At 39.2% G+C, this 20,615-nt stretch overlaps 1 protein-coding gene across 7 annotated transcripts in view; it reads right to left on the minus strand.

Moving 5' to 3' along the window:
- Positions 1-20,615, minus strand: part of grb10 (growth factor receptor bound protein 10) — a 194,168-nt gene that overhangs the window by 94,088 nt on the left and 79,465 nt on the right. For all 7 annotated transcript variants that reach the window (XM_033049957.1, XM_033049921.1, XM_033049975.1 and 4 more), the window contains 2 exons: positions 10,338-10,554; positions 4,643-4,781 (listed from right to left, as the gene is read on the minus strand). In XM_033049957.1, the coding sequence (XP_032905848.1) occupies positions 4,643-4,781; positions 10,338-10,554 (356 nt within the window). The remainder of the gene's footprint in view (positions 1-4,642; positions 4,782-10,337; positions 10,555-20,615) is intronic.

Consider the following 20,615-nt stretch of genomic DNA (forward strand, 5'->3'; position numbering starts at 1 on the left):
GAGCAACTGTCCATATGGTGCCAGCACAATAACACCAACACCAGCAAAACCAAGGAACTGATTGTGGACTTTGGAAGGAGTAGGATGGGGACCCACAGTCCAGTTTATATCAACGGGTCGATGGTTGAAAGGGTCAAGAACTTCAAATTCCTGGGCGTGCACATCTCTGAAGATCTTTCCTGGTCCAAGAACACTGATACAATTATTAAGAAAGCACATCAGCGCCTCTACTTCCTGAGAAGATTATGGAGAGTCGGTTTGTCAAAGTGGACTCTCTCTAACTTCTACAGGTGCACAGTAGAGAGCATGCTGACCGGTTGCATCGTGGCTTGGTTTGGCAACTTGAGCGCCCTGGAGAGAAAAAGACTACAAAAAGAAGTAAACACTGCCCAGTCCATCATCGGCTCTGACCTCCCTTCCATCGAGGGGATCTATCGCAGTCGCTGCCTCAAAAAGGTTGGCAGTATCATCAAGGACCCACACCATCCTGGCCACACTCATCTCCCTGCTACCTTCAGGTAGAAGGTACAGGAGCCTGAAGACTGCAACGACCCGGTTCAGGAATAGCTACTTCCCCACAGCCATCAGGCTATTAAACTTGGCTCGGACAAAACTCTGAACATTAATAGTCCATTATCTGTTAATTGCATTTTATCAGTTTATTTATTCATGTGTGTATATATTTATATAATGGTATATGGACACACTGATCTGTTTTGTAGTCAATGCCTTCTATGTTCTGTTGTGCTGAAGCAAAGCAAGAATTTCATTGTCCTATCAGGGACACATGACAATAAACTCACTTGAACTTGAAGATGAGGGAAAGCAGGCAACTTTGGAGCAATTAGCCGCACACATTAGAAAATGTAATCATCCACTATTAAGGAAGTTGTAATAGGACAATTGGATATTCATATGATTAATTAAATGTCACAATTTTATGAAAGGGAAATAATACTTGTTCAATTTATAGAATAATTTTAGGATATAATTATCAGGGTGGCAAAAATAACAAACCAATGGATGCTGTGCATTTGGATTTCCAACAGACTGACAAATTACCACATTAAAGGTCACTCTAAGATGTGCAGTTAATCATATTTACGGTTATATATTAGCTAAGATAGCAAACAAAGGTTAGGGATAAATGGTCATTTTCAAGTTGGCAATCAGCAACTCGTAGGGTGCCAATAGAGATCAGTAACTAGGGCCACGGTTTGGGCTTATAGTCTTACAGTTTAAAAAAAGAGTGGTGTCACATATAATGTTTCCCAGATTACTAATAATAAAAGCAAGGTGAGAAAGTAAATTATTACAAAATGACAAACATTTGTGAAGTGACACAGTCAAGAAGTGAGCAATAAGCTGGTTGGTGAAAAACTTTGCAATTTTGGTCTCCTAATTTGAGGAAGGACATTATTGCTATTGAGGGAGTGCAGCATAGGTTCACTAGGTTAATTCCCAGGATGGCAGGACTGATATATGATGAAAGATTGGGTCAACTGAGCTTGTATTCACTGGAATTTAGAAGGATGAGAGGGGTTCTTATAGAATAGAAACATATAAAATTCTTAAATGATTGGACAGGCTAGATGCAGGAAAACATTTCCTGATGTTGGGGGAGTCCAGAACCAGGGGTCACAGTTTAAGAATATGGGATAGGCCATGTAGGACTGAGATGAGGAAACATTTTTTCACCCAGTGTTGCGGATCTGTGGAATTCTCTGCCACTGAAGGCAGTGGAGGCCAATTCACTGGATGCTTTCACGAGAGAGTTAGATTTAGCTCTTAAGCAGCTTTCTCACGGGGCGACTTGACGCAAGAGTTAACCAGAGTTGAACATCGTGGGAACCTCGTGCGATAACCGTACGGCATTCGTGGACCACCGTGGACCACCGTGGCGCTAACGGCTGGTACTCGTGTAACTTGGTGACTCGGGAGAAAATTCAAGCAAGTTTGAATTTCTCCAAGAGTGACTTGTACACTTGTGGTTGAAGATTGCAACATTATATGCACGTAGTGGCCAGTGCGATATCCGTATTAACTCTTGCGTGTACCGTGGGAACTCCTGCGAACGGTGAACCCGGAAGCTGGACAGAGGGGACAGAAGGTGAGTAATCTGGAATGAACATGCTGTTAGGCTGGGATCATTCTCTGCGAGATGATCTTAGTGCGGGAGACAAGTGTAGGAGAGGTGTACTGACTGTGTGGGCAGAACTTTGGAAGTGATTGTCCACCATTCTCAAAAGCCGCTGCGTCTCCCTGTCCCTCCAACTCCAGAGGAATCCGCGCCCCCTCATCCGCAACCCGGGTTCCTCTGGAGTTGGAGCGGGGCTGGGCTAGAGTTGCTGCTGGCTGTGAGTCTCTGGGATCTCCGTGCTTGCAGTCGGTGTCCCGTTGGTCCTAACGTCTCCGGCCACCCCCCTGGACTGGAGCTGAGACTGTGAACTGTACCGCCCTTGCCCCCTCCCTCTGCAACTGCAAACAACCCCACAGTTCCCAGTCTCAGCTCCTGTACAGGGGGGTGGCCGGAGACGTCACAGCCCGAGCTGCGCCCCCTCATCCGCAACCCCAAGAACAAGACGTACCTTGCACACCATCAGCTTCTGTCCCTACGGGGAGCGTGTTCCTCTGGAGTTGGAACGGGGCTGCGCTGCTGCTGGCTGTGGGTCTCTAGGATCTCAGTGCTTGCAGTGGGCCTGGGGGTCGGTGTCCCATTGGTCCTGACGTCTCCGGTGACTGACACTGACCTGCTGGCATCGCCGACGTGAAGACAGTGCAAAGCCCCCACGCCGGTGCAATGGGCGGGGAGTCGAAGAGGGGAGGGAAGGGGTCACACACATGGCCGGGAAGCAGAGGGGTGTAGGTGGGGTGAAACTGAAGGGAGCGACAATCTGCTGCTGCCTGCCCGCTGAGTTAAAAAGTTCCCACGCAAGACTCACGATACACTGTATATCGTGACCGTGGGAACTTTTTAACTCAGCGGGCAGGCAGCTGCAGATTGTCAATTATTAACCTCCCGCGCAATTACCTTCTCTTTTATGAATGGGGATTCACAATGTTCATTCAAGATTTAACGGGAAAGCTCGGGAGACGGACAAGTCACTCGCACAAATAACAGAAATGCCGAGTACCCGTGGGAACTCTTTATCTACCCTCCGTTATATAGTGTGATATCGTGCTAGACCACGACCACTTCACTCTGGTTACATCTTGCGTCAAGTCGCCCCGTGAGAAAGCCCCATTACACTCTAGGACGAAAAGAATCAAGGGATACGGGGAAAAAGCAGGAACGGGATACTGATTTTAGATGATCAGCCATGATCATATTGAATGGCAGTACAGGCTCGAGGGCCCAAATAGCCGACTCCTACACCTATTTTTCTATGTTTTTATGTTTCTAATTAAAAGGTTTCCACTTTAGCAAAAAGAGTAGAAAAACCAATTTCATTTAAATGGTATAACACTAATGAATGTTGATTGAGAGAGATCCTGATGCACTAGCTCAAAAAACATCAACAGGTAGATATAGCAAACAAATGTGCTGCGCGACATCATTGCCAGATGAATGGGCAAATTTGAATATAGAACAGTATAGTACAGGAACAGGCTCTTCGGCCCACAATGTCTGCGCCAAAAATGATACCAACACAATGATACCAACACAAAACATATATCAATATCAACAATCTGCCAACACATTATCCAAATCCATCCATTCCCTGCATATCCATATGCTTAAGTCTCGTTAATGCCACTATTGTATCTACTTCAACCAACTGCCTTGGCAGCATGTTCCAGGCACTCACCACCCTCTGTGTAAAATAACTGGCCCCGCACATCTCCTTTAAACTTTACCCCTTTCACCTTAAAGCCTTGCCCTCTAGTATTTGAACTTTACATCCTGCTAAGACCTGTTACAAAAGTAGAGGGCATTGCTGAGACAACATCTGGAGTACTTCACAGAGTGTTTTTTCCTCGCATTTTGCCTTTACTCTAGTGGGGGTAAATTTAAAATGAGGGGTATCGTCTCAGAATAAAGGATGACACTTAGAATGAGTTGGGGAGGAATATATATTTGACATAGAAAACTCTTGGAATCCTCTGCATGAGAAAGCTATGGATCGTGCCATTAAGCATATTCAAGGCTGAGATAGATTATTGGACTACAAACAATCAAAGGTTTGTGAAACTCAGGCAGAAAAAGTGAATTAAGTCTAATGATTAACTCAGCCATGGTATTACGGAATAAGAGTTGCTTTGACCTTCCACTGATCATCTTGTAGTTTGGAATAGGAACTTTATAACTGAATGTGAGCTACGAAGAGATTGCTGCAAAATGGAAAATTACAAGGCAATAAAATTTACTACCATTGAATTGGACACAGCAACCATCATCAAATCATAAAAATGGCGCTATTACAAAATTCTGCCAGTGAACAATCAGATTATTTCGGTAAAACCTAATGTAAAGAATTTGCATAGAGTTTAGTTTACAGTGTAAACTAAAAATAAAATGTTTCTGGAAGGTATGGTCATGAAAGTTTAGAAATAAGTTATACCGCTTGAGATGATCTATGATACATGCATTCATTAAGTAGCTCAGATTTTGGAATACTCTATAAACGACAATGTTACTCACATGATTATGGGTAGGTGGATTCTGTGGCATGGAACTAGGAGTCAACACTGGAGAACTAGCAGGGCTACACAACTCTGGAAATGGATTTGGGATGGCAGGCAACGATGATGTACGGAACTGATCTTCCTTCTGGAGTCTTCTGAAAATTGAGAGTATGAAGAAAAGATTCAATTTATGAAATAAAAATTTGATTGATAGATATGTGCAGTACTTCAAACATTTTACTTGTAATTCTTGTATATGGTCTACAGATGATAACAGATTAAAAAAAAACAAATTTGTTCTAAATATGGAAACACACTAAATTTTCTTATAGATTCAGTAAAAAAAAAACTTAAATGTTGAAAAGAAGAAAGCTAAAGCAAGTGCGATCTGGCAGACCACCGAAACTTTTGTCAGAAGATAGGTTTAATAAGAACAAAGAAAAATGAGGTGATTACAGGTTATTATTTTAGAAATTTCAAAATGCTACCCAAAAAAGTGGGTCATCCATTGTGAAGGAATGAGGATTTTTTTTTCTGTAGGGGAGAGGAAATAAGAAAAAGGAAAGCTGGGAATTGGGGTTAGTATGCTTGAGGAAAAACAAAACATAATACTTCACCGATTTCCTATTCTTACTATAATTGTATCCCTCTCCCATTGTAATACCCAAAATTTAATTGACCAAAAAACTGAGGTGAATAAGCTGAGTACCTCTGCTGCAGCTGGTCTGATTAGACACTCTACCATTGATGAAAATCAGCCAAAGCTGAATAAGATGCTTAACCAGGGAGTTTAATAAATTGTAATTAAGGTTAGTGAACCTCTGGATGAGATTCTGGGCCACAGATTAATCATTATTATAAGCCTTTGTGTAGAATTCTGAGCGGAGTATAACTTTGGAGCGTTAGTTTCTGGGTCAGTGTTGTTCCACTGAATGCAATTTTAAAACCAGTTACTGGGAAAGATGAACAGGTACAATAATGTTCACAAGCCCCATGCAAAACAAAATGTACTTGAACTCCAAGCAGCTTTATAACAGTTTAATGAAACTCCAAATACCTACAGGTTTATTGGATTGGTAAATGTAAAAATTGTCTCAAGTGGGTGTAGGAAAGTGTTAATATGCGGGGATCACTGGTCTATTTCCGCACTGTATCTCTAAACTAAACATAAATTAGGATCTGCTATTATCAATACAGCAGATAACGCTTGTTGTTTCAAATATTTTAATGGTTATTAAAAATTTATTCCTAACAGAGGGGGTTAATTTGTAGTTGGCTGAACCTGCTGCTCTGGTACTGCTTTATGATAGATGTCACAGATTTAGAGGTGCTACCAAAATGGGTTTGGTGAGCAGCCAAGATACATTTTGTAGATGGTGCACACTATAGCAACAGCGAGTTTATGGTGGAAGAAGGCAATGGCTAGGGTAGATGAAACAGTAGCAATATATCTATCATGATCTATCACCTAGGGTGCAATAACCTAGTCAAGTAGAGAGTATTCCAACACACTACTAATTTGTGCCTTGATGATTTAAGGAGAGACACTCAAATGATACCCAAATTGAGACTGTAATCCCCTTCATGAAGCTTAGTTAATGATGCCCAGCTGTTGCTATCTGAGGACTCAGCCAAGATAATACAATTGAATATTATCAATAGATCATTACACTATGTTGGAGAAGCTCATTGCCTGGCACATGTGGCATGCTCATTACAACGCATGTCAAAGACGACATAGTTCCTTTATCTAAATTTGGACTAAGGCAATAATGAAGTCTGAAGCTGAGCAGTCCTGGCAGAATTCAAACTGCACATCAAACAGCAATTTGGTAGCACATCGCAAACTATTACACGTGACGTGCACCATGCTTGCACTGGATGAATTGCACACTGTGATCAATACCTTGAAATGAAATACCTCCGAGGCCTTATTTTTAATAGCCAGGGACATGTTCTTAATAACTAGGCCAACCTCAAGAGTGTGCCATCAAAATACTATCAACATGTCTCCTATCGCACCAGAGGCTCAAGCACCCTCAACCACTGTTACATAACCAAAAACGTCCATCAATCCATCCCCGACTGCATTTTGGATAATGTGACTACTTGGCTATGCTTCTACTCAACACTTACAAACAAAAACCGTAGAAGGTGGATCCAGTACTGAAAACCGCACAGCGCTAATTTGAGGAAGATGATAAGATCCTCTGCAAGTGCTTTGGGTTGGTGGACTGGTCCATATTCAGGGATTCCACAGCCAATCTAAATGAATATGTTACTGCTGTCACATGTTTCATCAGTAGGTGTGTAGTGGAATGCATGGCTAAGACGACAATACGAGTGTTTCTCCACTGGAAACTATGTGAAACGTGGGAAACGTGACAATAACAAACCAATAACAAATTCATACTGACGCCTTAATTCATCCACTTACCTACAATTAATATTGGTTCTGTCCCCTATCAATGTTTCAAAAGGTTTTTCTACCACTGAGGTGCAATTGAATAGTTGCCGAGCTATCCTAATTCCCTTTTAAGACCATATAACCATATAACAATTACAGCACGGAAACAGGCCATCTCGACCCTTCTAGTCCGTGCCGAACACGTATTCTCCCCTAGTCCTATACCTGCACTCAGACCATAACCCTCCATTCCTTTCCCGTACATATAACTATCCAATTTATTTTTAAATGATAAAAACAAACCTGCCTCCACCACCTTCACTGGAAGCTCATTCCACACAGCCACCACTCTCTGAGTAAAGAAGTTCCCCCTCATGTTACCCCTAAACTTCTGTCCCTTAATTCTCAAGTCATGTCCCCTTGTTTGAATCTTCCTTACTCTCAGTGGGAAAAGCTTATCCACGTCAACTCTGTCTATCCCTCTCATCATTTTAAAGACCTCTATCAAGTCCCCCCTTAACCTTCTGCGCTCCAAAGAATAAAGCCCTAACTTGTTCAACCTTTCTCTGTAACTTAGTTGTGGAAACCCAGGCAACATTCTAGTAAATCTCCTCTGTACTCTCTCTATTTTGTTGACATCCTTCCTATAATTAGGTGACCAAAATTGTATACCATACTCCAGAATTGGCCTCACCAATGCCTTGTACAATTTTAACATTACATCCCAACTTCTAAACTCAATGCTCTGATTTATAAAGGCCAGCACACCAAAAGCTTTCTTTACCACCTTATCTACATGAGATTCCACTTTCAGGGAACTGTGCACAGTTATTCCCAGATCCCTCTGTTCACCTGCATTCTTCAATTCCCTACCATTTACCATGTACGTCCTATTTTGATTTGTCCTGCCAAGATGTAGCACCTCACATTTATCAGCATTAAACTCCATCTGCCATCTTTCAGCCCACTCTTCCAACTGGCATAAATCTCTCTGTAGACTTTGAAAATCTACTTCATTATCCACAACCCCACCTATCTTAGTATCATCTGCATACTTACTAATCCAATTTACCACACCATCATCCAGATCATTGATGTACATGACAAACAACAGTGGACCCAACACAGATCCCTGTGGCACCCCACTAGTCACTGGCCTCCAACCTGACAAACAACCATCCACCATTACTCTCTGGCATCTCCCATTCAGCCACTGTTGAATCCATCTTGCTACTCCACCATTAATACCCAACAATTGAACCTTCTTAACCAACCTTCCGTGAGGAACCTTGTCAAAGGCCTTACTGAAGTCCATATATACAACATCCACTGCTTTACCCTCATCAATTTCCCGAGTAACCTCTTCAAAAAATTCAAGAAGATTAGTCAAACATGACCTTCCAGGCACAAATCCATGTTGACTGTTCCTAATCAGACCCTGTTTATCCAGATGCTTATATATATTATCTCTAAGTATCCTTTCCATTAATTTGCCCACTGCTGACGTCAAACTAACAGGTCTATAATTGCTAGGTTTACTCTTACCCTTTTTAAACAATGGAACAACATGCGCAGTACGCCAATCCTCCGGCACTATTCCCGTTTCTAATGACATTTGAAATATTTCTGTCATAGCCCCTGCTATTTCTACACTAACTTCCCTCAATGTCCTAGGGAATATCCTGTCCGGACCTGGAGACTTATCCACTTTTATATTTCTCAAAAGTGTCAGTACTTCCTCTTCTTTGAATCTCATAGTTTCCATAGCTACTCTACTTGTTTCCCTTACCTCACATAATTCAATATCCTTCTCCTTGGTGAATACCGAAGAAAAGAGATTGTTCAATATCTCCCCCATCTCTTTTGGCTCTGCAGATTGCTGTCCACTCTGACTCTCTAATGGACCAATTTTATCCCTCGTTATCCTTTTACTATTAATATATCTGTAGAAACCCTTTGGATTTACTTTCACCTTACTTGCCAAAGCAACCTCATATCTTCTTTTAGCTTTTCTAATTTATTTCTTAAGATTCTTTTTACATTCTTTATACTCCTCAAGCACCTCATTTACTCCATGCTGTCTATAATTATTGTAGATCTCTCTCTTTTTCCGAACCAAGTCTCCAATTTCCCTTGAAAACCATGGCTCTTTCCAATTTTTACTATTTCCTTTCAACCGAACAGGGACATAAAGATTCTGTACTCTTAAAATTTCATCTTTAAATGTCCTCCATTTCTCTTCCACATCTTTCCCATAAAACAAACTGTCCCAATTTACTCCTTTTAAATCATTTTGCATCTCCTCAAGGTTAGCCTTTCTCCAATCAAAAATCTTAACCCTAGGTCCAGTTCTGACCCTCTCCATAATTATATTGAAACTAATGGTATTGTGATCACTGGTCCCGAACTGTTCCCCAACGCATACCTCTGCCACCTGACCCGTCTCATTTCCTAACAGGAGGTCCAACACCGCCTCTTCTCTAGTAGGTACTTCTATGTATTGCTGCAAAAAAACTATCCTGCACACATTTTACAAACTCCAACCCATCCAGCCCATTTACAAAATGTGTTTCCCAGTCTATGTGTGGAAAATTGAAATCTCCCACAATCACTACCTTGTGCTTACTACTAATATCTGCAATCTCCTTACATATTTGCTCTTCCAATTCTCGCTCCCCATTTGGCGGTCTATAATACACCCCTATAAGTGTTGCTACCCCTTTCCCATTTCTCAGTTCCACCCAAATAGCCTCCCTAGACGAGCCCTCTAATCTATTCTGCCAAAGCACTGCTGTAATATCTTCCCTGATAAGCAATACAACACCTCCACCTCTTGCCCCTCCAATTCTATAACACCTGAAGCAACGAAATCCTGGAATATTTAGTTTCCAATCACAGCCCTCTTGCAACCATGTTTCACTGATCGCCACAACATCATACTTCCAGGTGTCAATCCAGGCTCTAAGTTCATCCTGACAAGACAAGGGAGTAACATTCACCATTCACCAATCCTCTGCTTTATGCCTTCTATACTTTTATGTACATAACAGTTACAGTGCATTAATTACCGACATGTTATTGGAAAAGCGCACAATAATTAAGTGAATAGAAAATAGTTCACATTAATCACATCATTCTTGACAGTATAATAAAAATGGAACTGTCCATCCTGGAAATTATTAGTAGCATTTGAGATTCAACATTCACAGATGTTTTGTTCAAAGTTGAGTAATTGGCATTTGTTTGATTGAAGCACCTATTTGTGAGTACAGTAAATAAAAAGTAGGGACATTCTATATCTTACCTAACTGCCAGAATGTGCATCGGCTGAGAACGTTGCAGCTTCTGCCTTGGTGATGTTGGCTGTGGTGAATTTGTCCTTGAACTTGTCCGTTGATTACAAGCAGGATGACCATTTTGAATAAGTGGAGCTGTTTCCGACTGATTGCAACATACAGAATACAAACTATCAAATGAAGAGTTCATATCATTCACCAAAGCCTCCAGGTCTACATCATCATCTGAAAGCAATAAAGATCAATGTTCTTAATAATACTTTGCTATTTGTAATTCTTAGCTAAAAGTACAGAGATGAATAATGTAACTCTCTGCAAGGGTGAACTGTGAACAGTCCTAGCAGAGACTTTCTAAGCTCAATTACTAATAGTTAGTTCACCAGCAAATGTGGTAAGCAAATACAATGTGTTCAGTACTGAGCAGAGGAGTTTTGGTTCCATTATTTATGAAATGATATAATGATATAATAGCATTAGAAGAAATCAAAAAGAGATTCACTTGATTAATTCCTGGAATGAGAGTTCCTAGAATTCCTATCAATGACTTAGATGAAGGAATTCCTATCAATGATTTAGATGAAGGGATTCAAAGTAACATTAGCAAATTTGCTGATGACACAAAGCTGGGTGGCAGTGTGAACTGTGAGGAGGATGCTATGAGAATGCAGGGTGACTTGGACAGGTTGGGTGAGTGGACAGATGCATGGCAGATGCAGTTTGATGTGGATAAATGTGAGGTTATCCACTTTGGTAGCAAAAACAGGAAGGCAAATTACTATCTAAATGGTGTCAAGTTGGAAAAAGGGGAAGTACAACGGGATCTGGGGGTCCTTGTTCATCAGTCAATGAAAGTAAGCATGCAGGTGCAGCAGGCAGTGAAGAAAGCGAATGGCATGTTGGCCTTTATAACAAGAGGAGTTGAGTATAGGAGCAAAGAGGTCCTTCTGTAGTTGTATAGGGCCCTAGTGAGACTACACCTGGAGCAATGTGTGCAGTTTTGGTCGCCTAATTTGAGGAAGGACATTCTTACTATTGAGGGAGTAGGTTTGCAAGGTTAATTCCCAAGATGGCGGGACTGTCATATCCTGAGAGAATGGAGTGGATGGGCTTGTATACTCTGGAGTTTAGAAAGATGAGAGGGGATCTTATTGAAACATATAAGATTATTAAGGGTTTGGACACGCTAGAGGCAGAACATATGTTCCCGATGATAGAGGAGTCCAGAACCAGGGGCCACAGTTTAAGAATAAAGGGTAAGCCATTTAGAACGGAGATGAGGAAACACTTTTTCTCACAGAGTTGTGAGTCTGTCTCTGATTCTCTGCCTCAGAGGGCGGTGGAGGCTGGTTCTCTGGATACTTTCAAGAGAGAGTTAGATAGGGCTCTTAAAGTGAATGTGGAATTCCCTGCCACAGAGGGCAGTGGAGGATAAATCACTGGATGGATTTAAGAGAGAGTTGGATAGAGCTCTAGGGGCTAGTGAAATCAAGGGATATGGGGAGAAGGCAGGGACGGGGTACTGATTGTGGATGATCAGCCATGATCACATTGAATGGCGGTGCTGGCTCATAGACATAGAAAATAGGTTCAGGAGGAGGCCCTTCGGCCCTTCGAGCTAGCACTGCTATTCATTGTGATCATGGCTGATCTGGGTGAAAAAGTTCTATCTCACCTCAGTCTAAAATGGCCTCCCCTTTATTCTAAGATTGTGGCCCCTGGTTCTGGACTCGCCCAACATTGGGAACATTTTCCTGCATCTAGCTTGTCCAGTATAGAAAAGGGCCGAATGGCCTATTCCTGCACCTATTGTCTATCATAATTCCTATCATAAGTAGTAAAGAAAGTTGAAACTGATTTAATTGGAGTTTAAAAGAAAGAGGGATGATCTTAATAAACATACAAGATCCCAAGGTGATGTGATTGTATCATGTTGTGGTGTTTCCTCTCACGTGAGAATACTAAGTGGGGTATAGTTAGAAAGTATGGGGTCAGCCATTTAAAACAGGGTTTTCTTGACAGAATAGTGAATCTCTGGTGGACACCCCAGAGGTTTTTGGAGATATTTAAAGAGGAATTAGTAACATTTTTGAGTGAGGGAGATTCAGGGCTATGTGAAACTTGCACTGAGAGTTAAGGTCTGGTTGAATCATATTGAATGCTGGGCTGGCTTGATGGACGATATGACCTACTACTGCTCCTATTTTGTTGTGTACAAGTTTAATAAACACATTTAAAATACAATTTATGATAGTATAATCTAGTAGTCATAACCTTGTTTACTCAGGTAAATTTCATCCCTCTCATCAGTGATAAATGTAATTCATATATTCTGAACAGAGGTTTACCACAAACTGCTACATGTAAATAAACATTTGAAATGTCTATTTTCAATATCAAATCAAAGTATCTACCTTTGCTCAGTGCTGACACTTCTGAATTTGAATCAGAAATTTACTAAGTGTCCATATTTTCCGATGCCCTCAATTGACTAAATGATACACTAAGTTTATTTCCATTCGCTCAGATTACTGGAACAACATTTAAGCCTCGGCCAACAACACCAAATAACTAAGAGGACATATTTTGGTTACATTTTGTGCAATAAAGTACTGATATACCAGCACTTTATGTATCCACTGTAGAGAAAGGCTTTGTAGCTGGAGAATTCAGAAAGTGGGAAAATAGATTTATAGAATAATATTGAAAAGTATTAAATCTCTTTAGTTTGCTCTTATATAAGCTGCAATTATTTAAGAACCAAAGTAGCTCATTATACAATGTATTCTTAGACAGGTTGTAATTATTATTAATATCGAAGTTTTAAGACAGGCAGAGAAATGTGAAGAGATGTATTTTGGAAGAATTAATGGTGAATATTAAGATCTGAGAAGTACCAAAAAGGGATACTTCAACCTACGTGTAGTGGCAGATTATTATATAATTCAAGGATTTTTTTTCTCTAGCCACTGATTGAAAGGGGTAAGGAGATAGTTGTGTTACGCATCCACGAGCTCTCCACGAGACATTCAATGCCGTCGAAAGATAAATCTTCAAAACACAGTCTCTTAAATTAATAGTTTATTTATTGTCGTAGTAAAAACATTGAGATATTCATCCAAACTTCTTCTTATGTACATTTTGATGTTACTCGTAGTCAAACACGTGCATGGTCAAACTCCATGGATGGTCAAACTCGTGCATGGTCGAAAGCTGTGACCTCCCCCATCCTTCTTCAAGACTAAAACTAAAAGCTACTCGGGAATCTGCGCAAGAATCCCAGCCGCAAATACGCCTCCGACTACTTAATAAATCCCACCCACATAATTACAGGCAGATCAAATTTAACGGTAACTGGTTATAGATTATAACATACTGAGTTAAGCTAAATGTCTACTATATACCGGCCCCTAATTGTTCTGAGTATATAACGAGGCAATTACTAATAGACATCAAAAAGTAGCTATAAAGGCTTAACATATATTAAAAATAAAAAATAGCATGCATTATATATCCGCATTCAGACTTCTTTAGCGATTCTTCCATCTTCACCTTCGCCTTCTAGAAGTAAGCATAACTTGGTTATTGGTCTTATTAAAACATTGTTCTTAGTCTGAAGTCATACCGTGTGCACCAAACCCTTAACGTCAGGCATGATACCCAGTATATAGTCCAAAACACAAAAGTCCAAAGTTTTGACAGCATGAAACTTCTTCCTTCATGTCCGATCAATTCAATAATAGGATTTTTAGCAATCTTTCATTGTGATGTTTTGTTTAATTTCTGGATCATTAGCAGAGATTTCAAATCCCAGCTCAAGTTTTGGCCATTCTCTGTCTGGCTTACAGAGAAACTCTGGTCCATTGATCCATCTATTGCTTAAGAAGTGGTCTGCTGTCAGTCCTCTGGAAGCTACATCCGCAGGATTTTCTTTTGTGTTAACATATTTCCATTGTGAATCATTAGTAGCTCCCAATACAAAAGAGATTCTGTTTGCGACAAATATCAAGAACTTACAGCCAGTCTTAGCTGTTAAAGTTGACATATTGATGTCAACTGTAACAGCTAAGACTGCGGCAGTAAGTTCCATTCTGGGAATTGTCATTTGTTTCAATGGTCCCACTTCTTTTCCATTAAGAATGCAACATGTACTTCTTTGTTGTCATTTTCCAGTCTTAGATATGAAGCAGTACCGTAGCCACTTTCACTGGCATCTGAGAAATGATGCAGTTGTGCACCTCTGATCTTACCAAAGCTTGTAGGCTTCATGCACCAGTCCACTTTGAATTCTGAGATCTTGTTGAGATCTGCTAACCATTCTGTCCATCGGTGAGAGGAAGTTTGTGTTATACTCCCATCCCATCCATTTTTTCCTTACAAAGATCCAGTGAAATCAACTTGGCTGGCAGTGTAAATGGTGCAAGAAATCCCAAAGGGTTGTAGACGGAACCAATCACGGATAGGATACCCTTTCCAGTGTGTGGTCGCTCTTGAATCGAGATTCTGAACTTGAACACATCTGTTTCAACGCACCAGTGCAGTCCTAATGCTCTTTCCATTGGCAAATTGTCTTTGTCCAAATCCAACTCCCTGGTCTCTTTGGCTCTATCATCTGGTGGAATACTTTCCAATACAACTCGACTGTTGCTGATCCACTTGGAAAGCGTAAATCCTCCCTTACTGCAGAGGGAAGTCAGATGTTTTACCATTTGAATTGTTTCCTGCTCCGTAGACATGGATTTTAAGCAATCTCCACATAGAAATTATTCTTCACAGTGGTTATCATTTCTTCTGGAAAGTGAGCTTTATTGTCCTCTGCAGCCACAACATAATGAAAAGTTTGCACAACTTGGTGATGTCACTGCTCCAAAGAGATGTGCCTTCATCCGGTATTCAACAAGATCTTGTTGTGCATCCTCTTTAGTCCACCATAAGAATCACAAGTAGTCAATGTGTTCTTCTGATACTTTGACTTGATGAACCAACGCTTTAATATCAGCCATCAAAGCAATTGGTTCTTGTCTGAATTTAATAAGAACTCCAATGGGTGAGTTGGTACGGTCTGGACCTTGCAGTAGTTGACAGTTAAGTGATGTTCCTTTGAAGACTGTAGCACAGTCAAAGGCTACCCTCAAGGTCCCTTTCTTCGAGTGATACACCCCATGGTGCAGAATGTACCAAAGCTCTCCATCACCAATTCAGTTGGTTTGTTGGTACGATTTCGGCATAATCATTGCCAATCATATCCTTTAGGAAAGACATATATTCTTCATGAAATTTCGTATTCTTGCCAAACTTGCGTTTCAGATTCTGGGTGTGTTGCTCTGCCATACGACGATTATTTGGCAGACTAACATTTTCTTGTTTGAAAGGCAAGTACAGACAATAGTGTCCGTCTATCATCTTTACTGAGTAGTTCATAATATGCAAGAATTTTAACTCTTCCCTGGACATTTCTTCTGATTCCTTACTGATACTTCCATTGAAGTAATGTTGAATTGCTTGATCAATAGCTTTTCTAATTTACCAGTAGATATTTGATTAACAGCAGCGGTAAGGTAGTTTTTCTGGTTCTTGCTTACGTTGTTCCTTCTCAAGAAGCCATAGATAACCCATCCTAGTAGGGTTTTCACAGCAAACGGTCCATCACCTTGGCTCCTCACAGTCTGTATAGGTTCCAATGCCTTCAAAGCATTCGTTCCAATAAGTTTTATGTATCTTGACATCCTTCAAGTATGGCCATTGTTTCAAGTCCTCATGTCTGGGTATATTTTGATGACAAACAGGCTTGATCTCATGTGTAAACACTTCAGATATTGGTATAAAATTGTCTTCATCCAGACCAGATATTTCCATACTTGTAATGTAATGACTAACGCACTCCTTCTCTTCAAGTCAAGTCAAGTCAAGTGAGTTTATTGTCATGTGTCCCTGTATAGGACAATGAAATTCTTGCTTTGCTTAAGCACAGAAAATAGTAGGCATTTACTACAAAACAGATAAATGTGTCCATATACCATGATATAAATATATACACACATGAATAAATAAACTGATAAAGTGCAAATAGCAGAAAGTGGTTATTAATAATCAGAGTTTTGTCCGAGCCAGGTTTAATAGCCTGATGGCTGTGGGGAAGTAGCTATTCCTGAACCTGGTTGTTGCAGTCTTCAGGCTCCTGTACCTTCTACCTGAAGGTAGCAGGGAGATGAGTGTGTGGCCAGGATGGTGTGGGTCTTTGATGATACTGCCAGCCTTTTTGAGGCAGCGTCTGCGATAAATCCCCTCTTCATTCATGGTACGCAATAGAATCTTAACCTCTTCTCCTGTGATGTCCAGCCTTCTCATCAAGCTTTCTGTACAAAAGGTTAGCCGAACTTCCATGATCTAAAAATACATATGTTTGCAACACTGTATTTGTCTTGCTATTCCTTACCTGAACTGGTAAGATAGAGAAGATACAGGTTTCTACCCCGGCCCCAATATGGGAAGTGTTCTGAGGTGAGGTGACAGCATCATTAGTAGCTGGCTTCTCCTTCTGTTCTATTTGCTCCGGCTTCTTCTTTACAGTGTAAAGTGCTTCAGGATGATCTTGCTTGCACTTATCACAAGATATAGGACTCTCAGTCTTTAACCATATGTCCTTTTTTCAAACATCCAAAACAGATTCCCTTCTCCTTCAAGAAATCCATCTTTTCTTTATATTCCTTCTTCTTGAATCTTCGACACCACCTTATGGTGTGATCAACTTCATCACATAACAAACAAAATCCTTTTTGCTTGATAGTAGATACATTTCCTTTCATTCCACCTGTCGTTTCCACAGGTATTATAGCGGTAGCAAAACTGCCTCCCTTAGGTCCTGATCTCCCCTTAGTTTTAGTAAAGGTAGAACCTTTGACAGTTGCAATTGGTTTATGATCTTGAATATTCCCATTGCGTGGATCTAACATGGACTGTACTTCCCTTTCCAAGAAATCCACCAGGTCTGGTAACATGGCTACTCGATTCTTCGTTTCCATTATTTGGCCTGCTTTATCTCTCCACTTTTCTCTAAGTTCAAAGGGCAGTTTTAGAATGATGGCTCTATTATTTTATTTATTTATTTATTTTTAATATTTTATTTATTAGAAGTAGTGTACATTACATTAATATAAATTTTAAAAAAAACATAATACGTTTCCTGTACCACTTCTTGTTTTAAACTTTAAAAAGGAAAGTAAAGAGAGTTAGATAGGATAGTAAGTGCATGAAAGAGTGATCAAGAGAGACCCTTAGAAACGTAAAACACGAAAAAGAGTTAGGAAGAAAGCCAAAGAAAAAGAAAGAGAAAAATAGAGAACAGAAAATATAAGAAAGTAAAATAAAATAAAAGGGATATACCTACTTCGTATCTTTACACACCCCTCACCAGGTCCTGAAACCATTTATTTTCAACGTTATGTTGCACCCTATACTTGTAATAAGTCGATAAATGGAGACCAAATCTTTTGGAAATGGTCTGGTTTGCCTGCTAGGAGGAATCTCATGTCTTCCAGGTGTAACATTTCGGACATATTTGAAATCCACATTTTTATCGTTGGTGTGGGAGCGTTTTTCCAGAATTTAAGCATGAGTTTTTTTGCCGTTATTAATCCGTAATTAAGGAAGCTCTTTTGGAACGAAGTCAGCTCAAAGCTGGTTTCCATTGATCCAAAAATAATAAATTCGTCGTTCGGTTTCAGTTTTATTTTAAATAATATTGTAAAAAAATTCAAAGATTTCATTCCAAAATTTTCGGATTTTTATACAAAAAACAAAGGAATGAGCTATAGTTGCTTCTTGGGAAAGACATTTACCACAGATGGGGGAGACATTTGGAAAAAGTTTACTTATTTTAGTTTTTGAGTAATATAGTCTATGTAAAGTTTTAAATTGGATTAGAATATGTCTTACATTGATCGAGCATTTATGCACATATAGCAAGTGTTTATCCCACCTCTTTCAAAATTTTTATAGCTAGTTCTTGTTCCCAATCTCTTCTAATTCTATCGGATGATGGTATTTCTATATTTAGAATGGTATTATACAAGTATGACATTAAATTAGCTGATTCCGCCTTTATATTCATTGCTTCATCTAATAGGTCTGGAGACAAATTTTGATATTCTTGTGTATATTTTTTCAAATAGTCACGGATTTGAAAATATTTAAAATATTGATTACTTTTCAGATTGCATTTAATTTGTAGTTGTTGGAATGATAAAAAATTTCCATTTTCATACATGTCTCCAAACGTTTTAATTCCTATTCTTTCCCAATATGTAAATTATTTATCTATAATAGATGGTTTAAACGACGGATTAGTAACTATTGGGGAAAGAAGCGATAGGTTTCTTAATTTTAAGGTTAAATTTATTTGTTTCCAAATTCTAATTGTACTATGAATAATTGGATTTTTACTGTATTTTGTATTATTCAATTTTATTGGTGAGAGAAGGATCGCTCCTATATTAAAAGGGGAGCAATCCTCTCTCTCCATTACTATCCAATCCACCTGCTGGGTAGAGTTGTCCAACAGGTGAATCACATTTTTGACATTTGCTGCCCAATAATAATACAAAAAATTAGGGAGTGTTAATCCACCAAATTCTTTAGGTTTGCACAAATGTCTTCTTTGAATTCTATGGGATTTATAGTCCCATATAAAGTTTATGATATCGGAATCCAATTTAAAAAAAAAATTTTTTGGTAAGTATTGATTGGAATAGATATAAAATTTGTGGTAGAAAGATCATTTTTATAGCATTTATTCGGCCTATTAAAGACATCGGAAGAGTTTTCCAAAACTTAATCAGGGCATTTAATTTATTAAGTAGGGGCATATAGTTTGCATTAAATAAAGATTTATATTTTCTAGTAATTTCAATTCCCAAATATTTAAATTTTTCTGTAGCAATTTTAAAAGGGAATTTTAACAGATGTGTTGAGTCTTGGGGTTTTATTATCATAATTTCACTTATTCCAATTCATTCTATATCCTGAAAAGGATCCAAATTCAAATTCCTCTATTAGGTTTAATATATTTGGTATACTGATTTGTGATTTTGTGATGTATAGTAGTACATCATCTGCGTATAATGATATTTTATTCTTTGAGTATTTTGTATTATAACCATGGATATTCGGGTGTGTTCTAATGTTTCAGCTAGAGGTTCTATTACAAGAGCAAATAGCAGAGGTGATAATGAACATCCCTGTCTATTGCCCCTTGATAATTGAAATTTCGGGGACAATATGTTATTAGTTAATATTCTAGCAGTGGGCCTGTCATATAATAGTTTTATCCATGAGATAAAATTCTCTCCCATTTGAAATTTTTGCAATACTTTAACATGGTAGTCCCATTCCACTTGATCGAATGCTTTTTCTGCGTCCAATGAAATAATTGATAAGTCTTGTTCTTCAATTTTATATGAGTGCATCATATTAAACAGACGTCTCAAATTATTGCATGAATATCTCTTGGGTATAAACCCCGTTTGATCCGCATTTATTAATTTACTGACATATTTACTTAATCTTCTAGCTAATGTTTTCGCTAGTATTTTTTGGTCTGTATTTAACAGCGCAATGGCTCTGTATGAACCAGGTTCTTCTATATCTTTATATTTTTTAGGTATAAGTGTAATCGTTGATTCCGCTAATGTTTGTTCTTTAAAAGCATATGTGTACATTTTATGTAAACGTGGTGTAATTATCTCATGAAAACTTTTAGTATTACTAACAAAATTCATCTCCTCCATGTGGTCGAGATATTTCATCAAGCTACAACAACCTCTAAGAAATATCGCAAACTCACTCAATGCCTCCACATCTTCTGACTTTATATCTTTCCAAGCATATGCCTTCTTCATGTATGCGTTAGCAATCCTCTTTTCGTTACCATAACATTCTTTAAGTAACATTCTTGCCTCTCGATAGCCTTGGCTTTCAGGCCTATTTAGACAACTTTCTACAAGCATCTTAGTATTTCCACTTGTGTAATGCGCCAGAAATCGTAAGCGCTCTTTTTCATCAGTAATTTTCATTTCTACTACTTCGTGAAACGCCATTATGAAAGCTTCATACGCCAAAAGATCACCATCATATCTAGGAATTTCTATTGGTGGTAGGGTGAAAGAGAGATTTTGTTGAGCTATGAGCTTGTTGAATTCAGCTTGATTCTTTACCAATTCAAAGAATTCACCTTGAGATCCTTGGCTTGGCGCAAACGGAAGATAAACAGGCCACCAATAAGAATACTGGTC

Source organism: Amblyraja radiata, chromosome 2 (assembly GCF_010909765.2).
Source record: "Amblyraja radiata isolate CabotCenter1 chromosome 2, sAmbRad1.1.pri, whole genome shotgun sequence".
Taxonomy (NCBI): Eukaryota; Metazoa; Chordata; class Chondrichthyes; order Rajiformes; family Rajidae; genus Amblyraja; species Amblyraja radiata.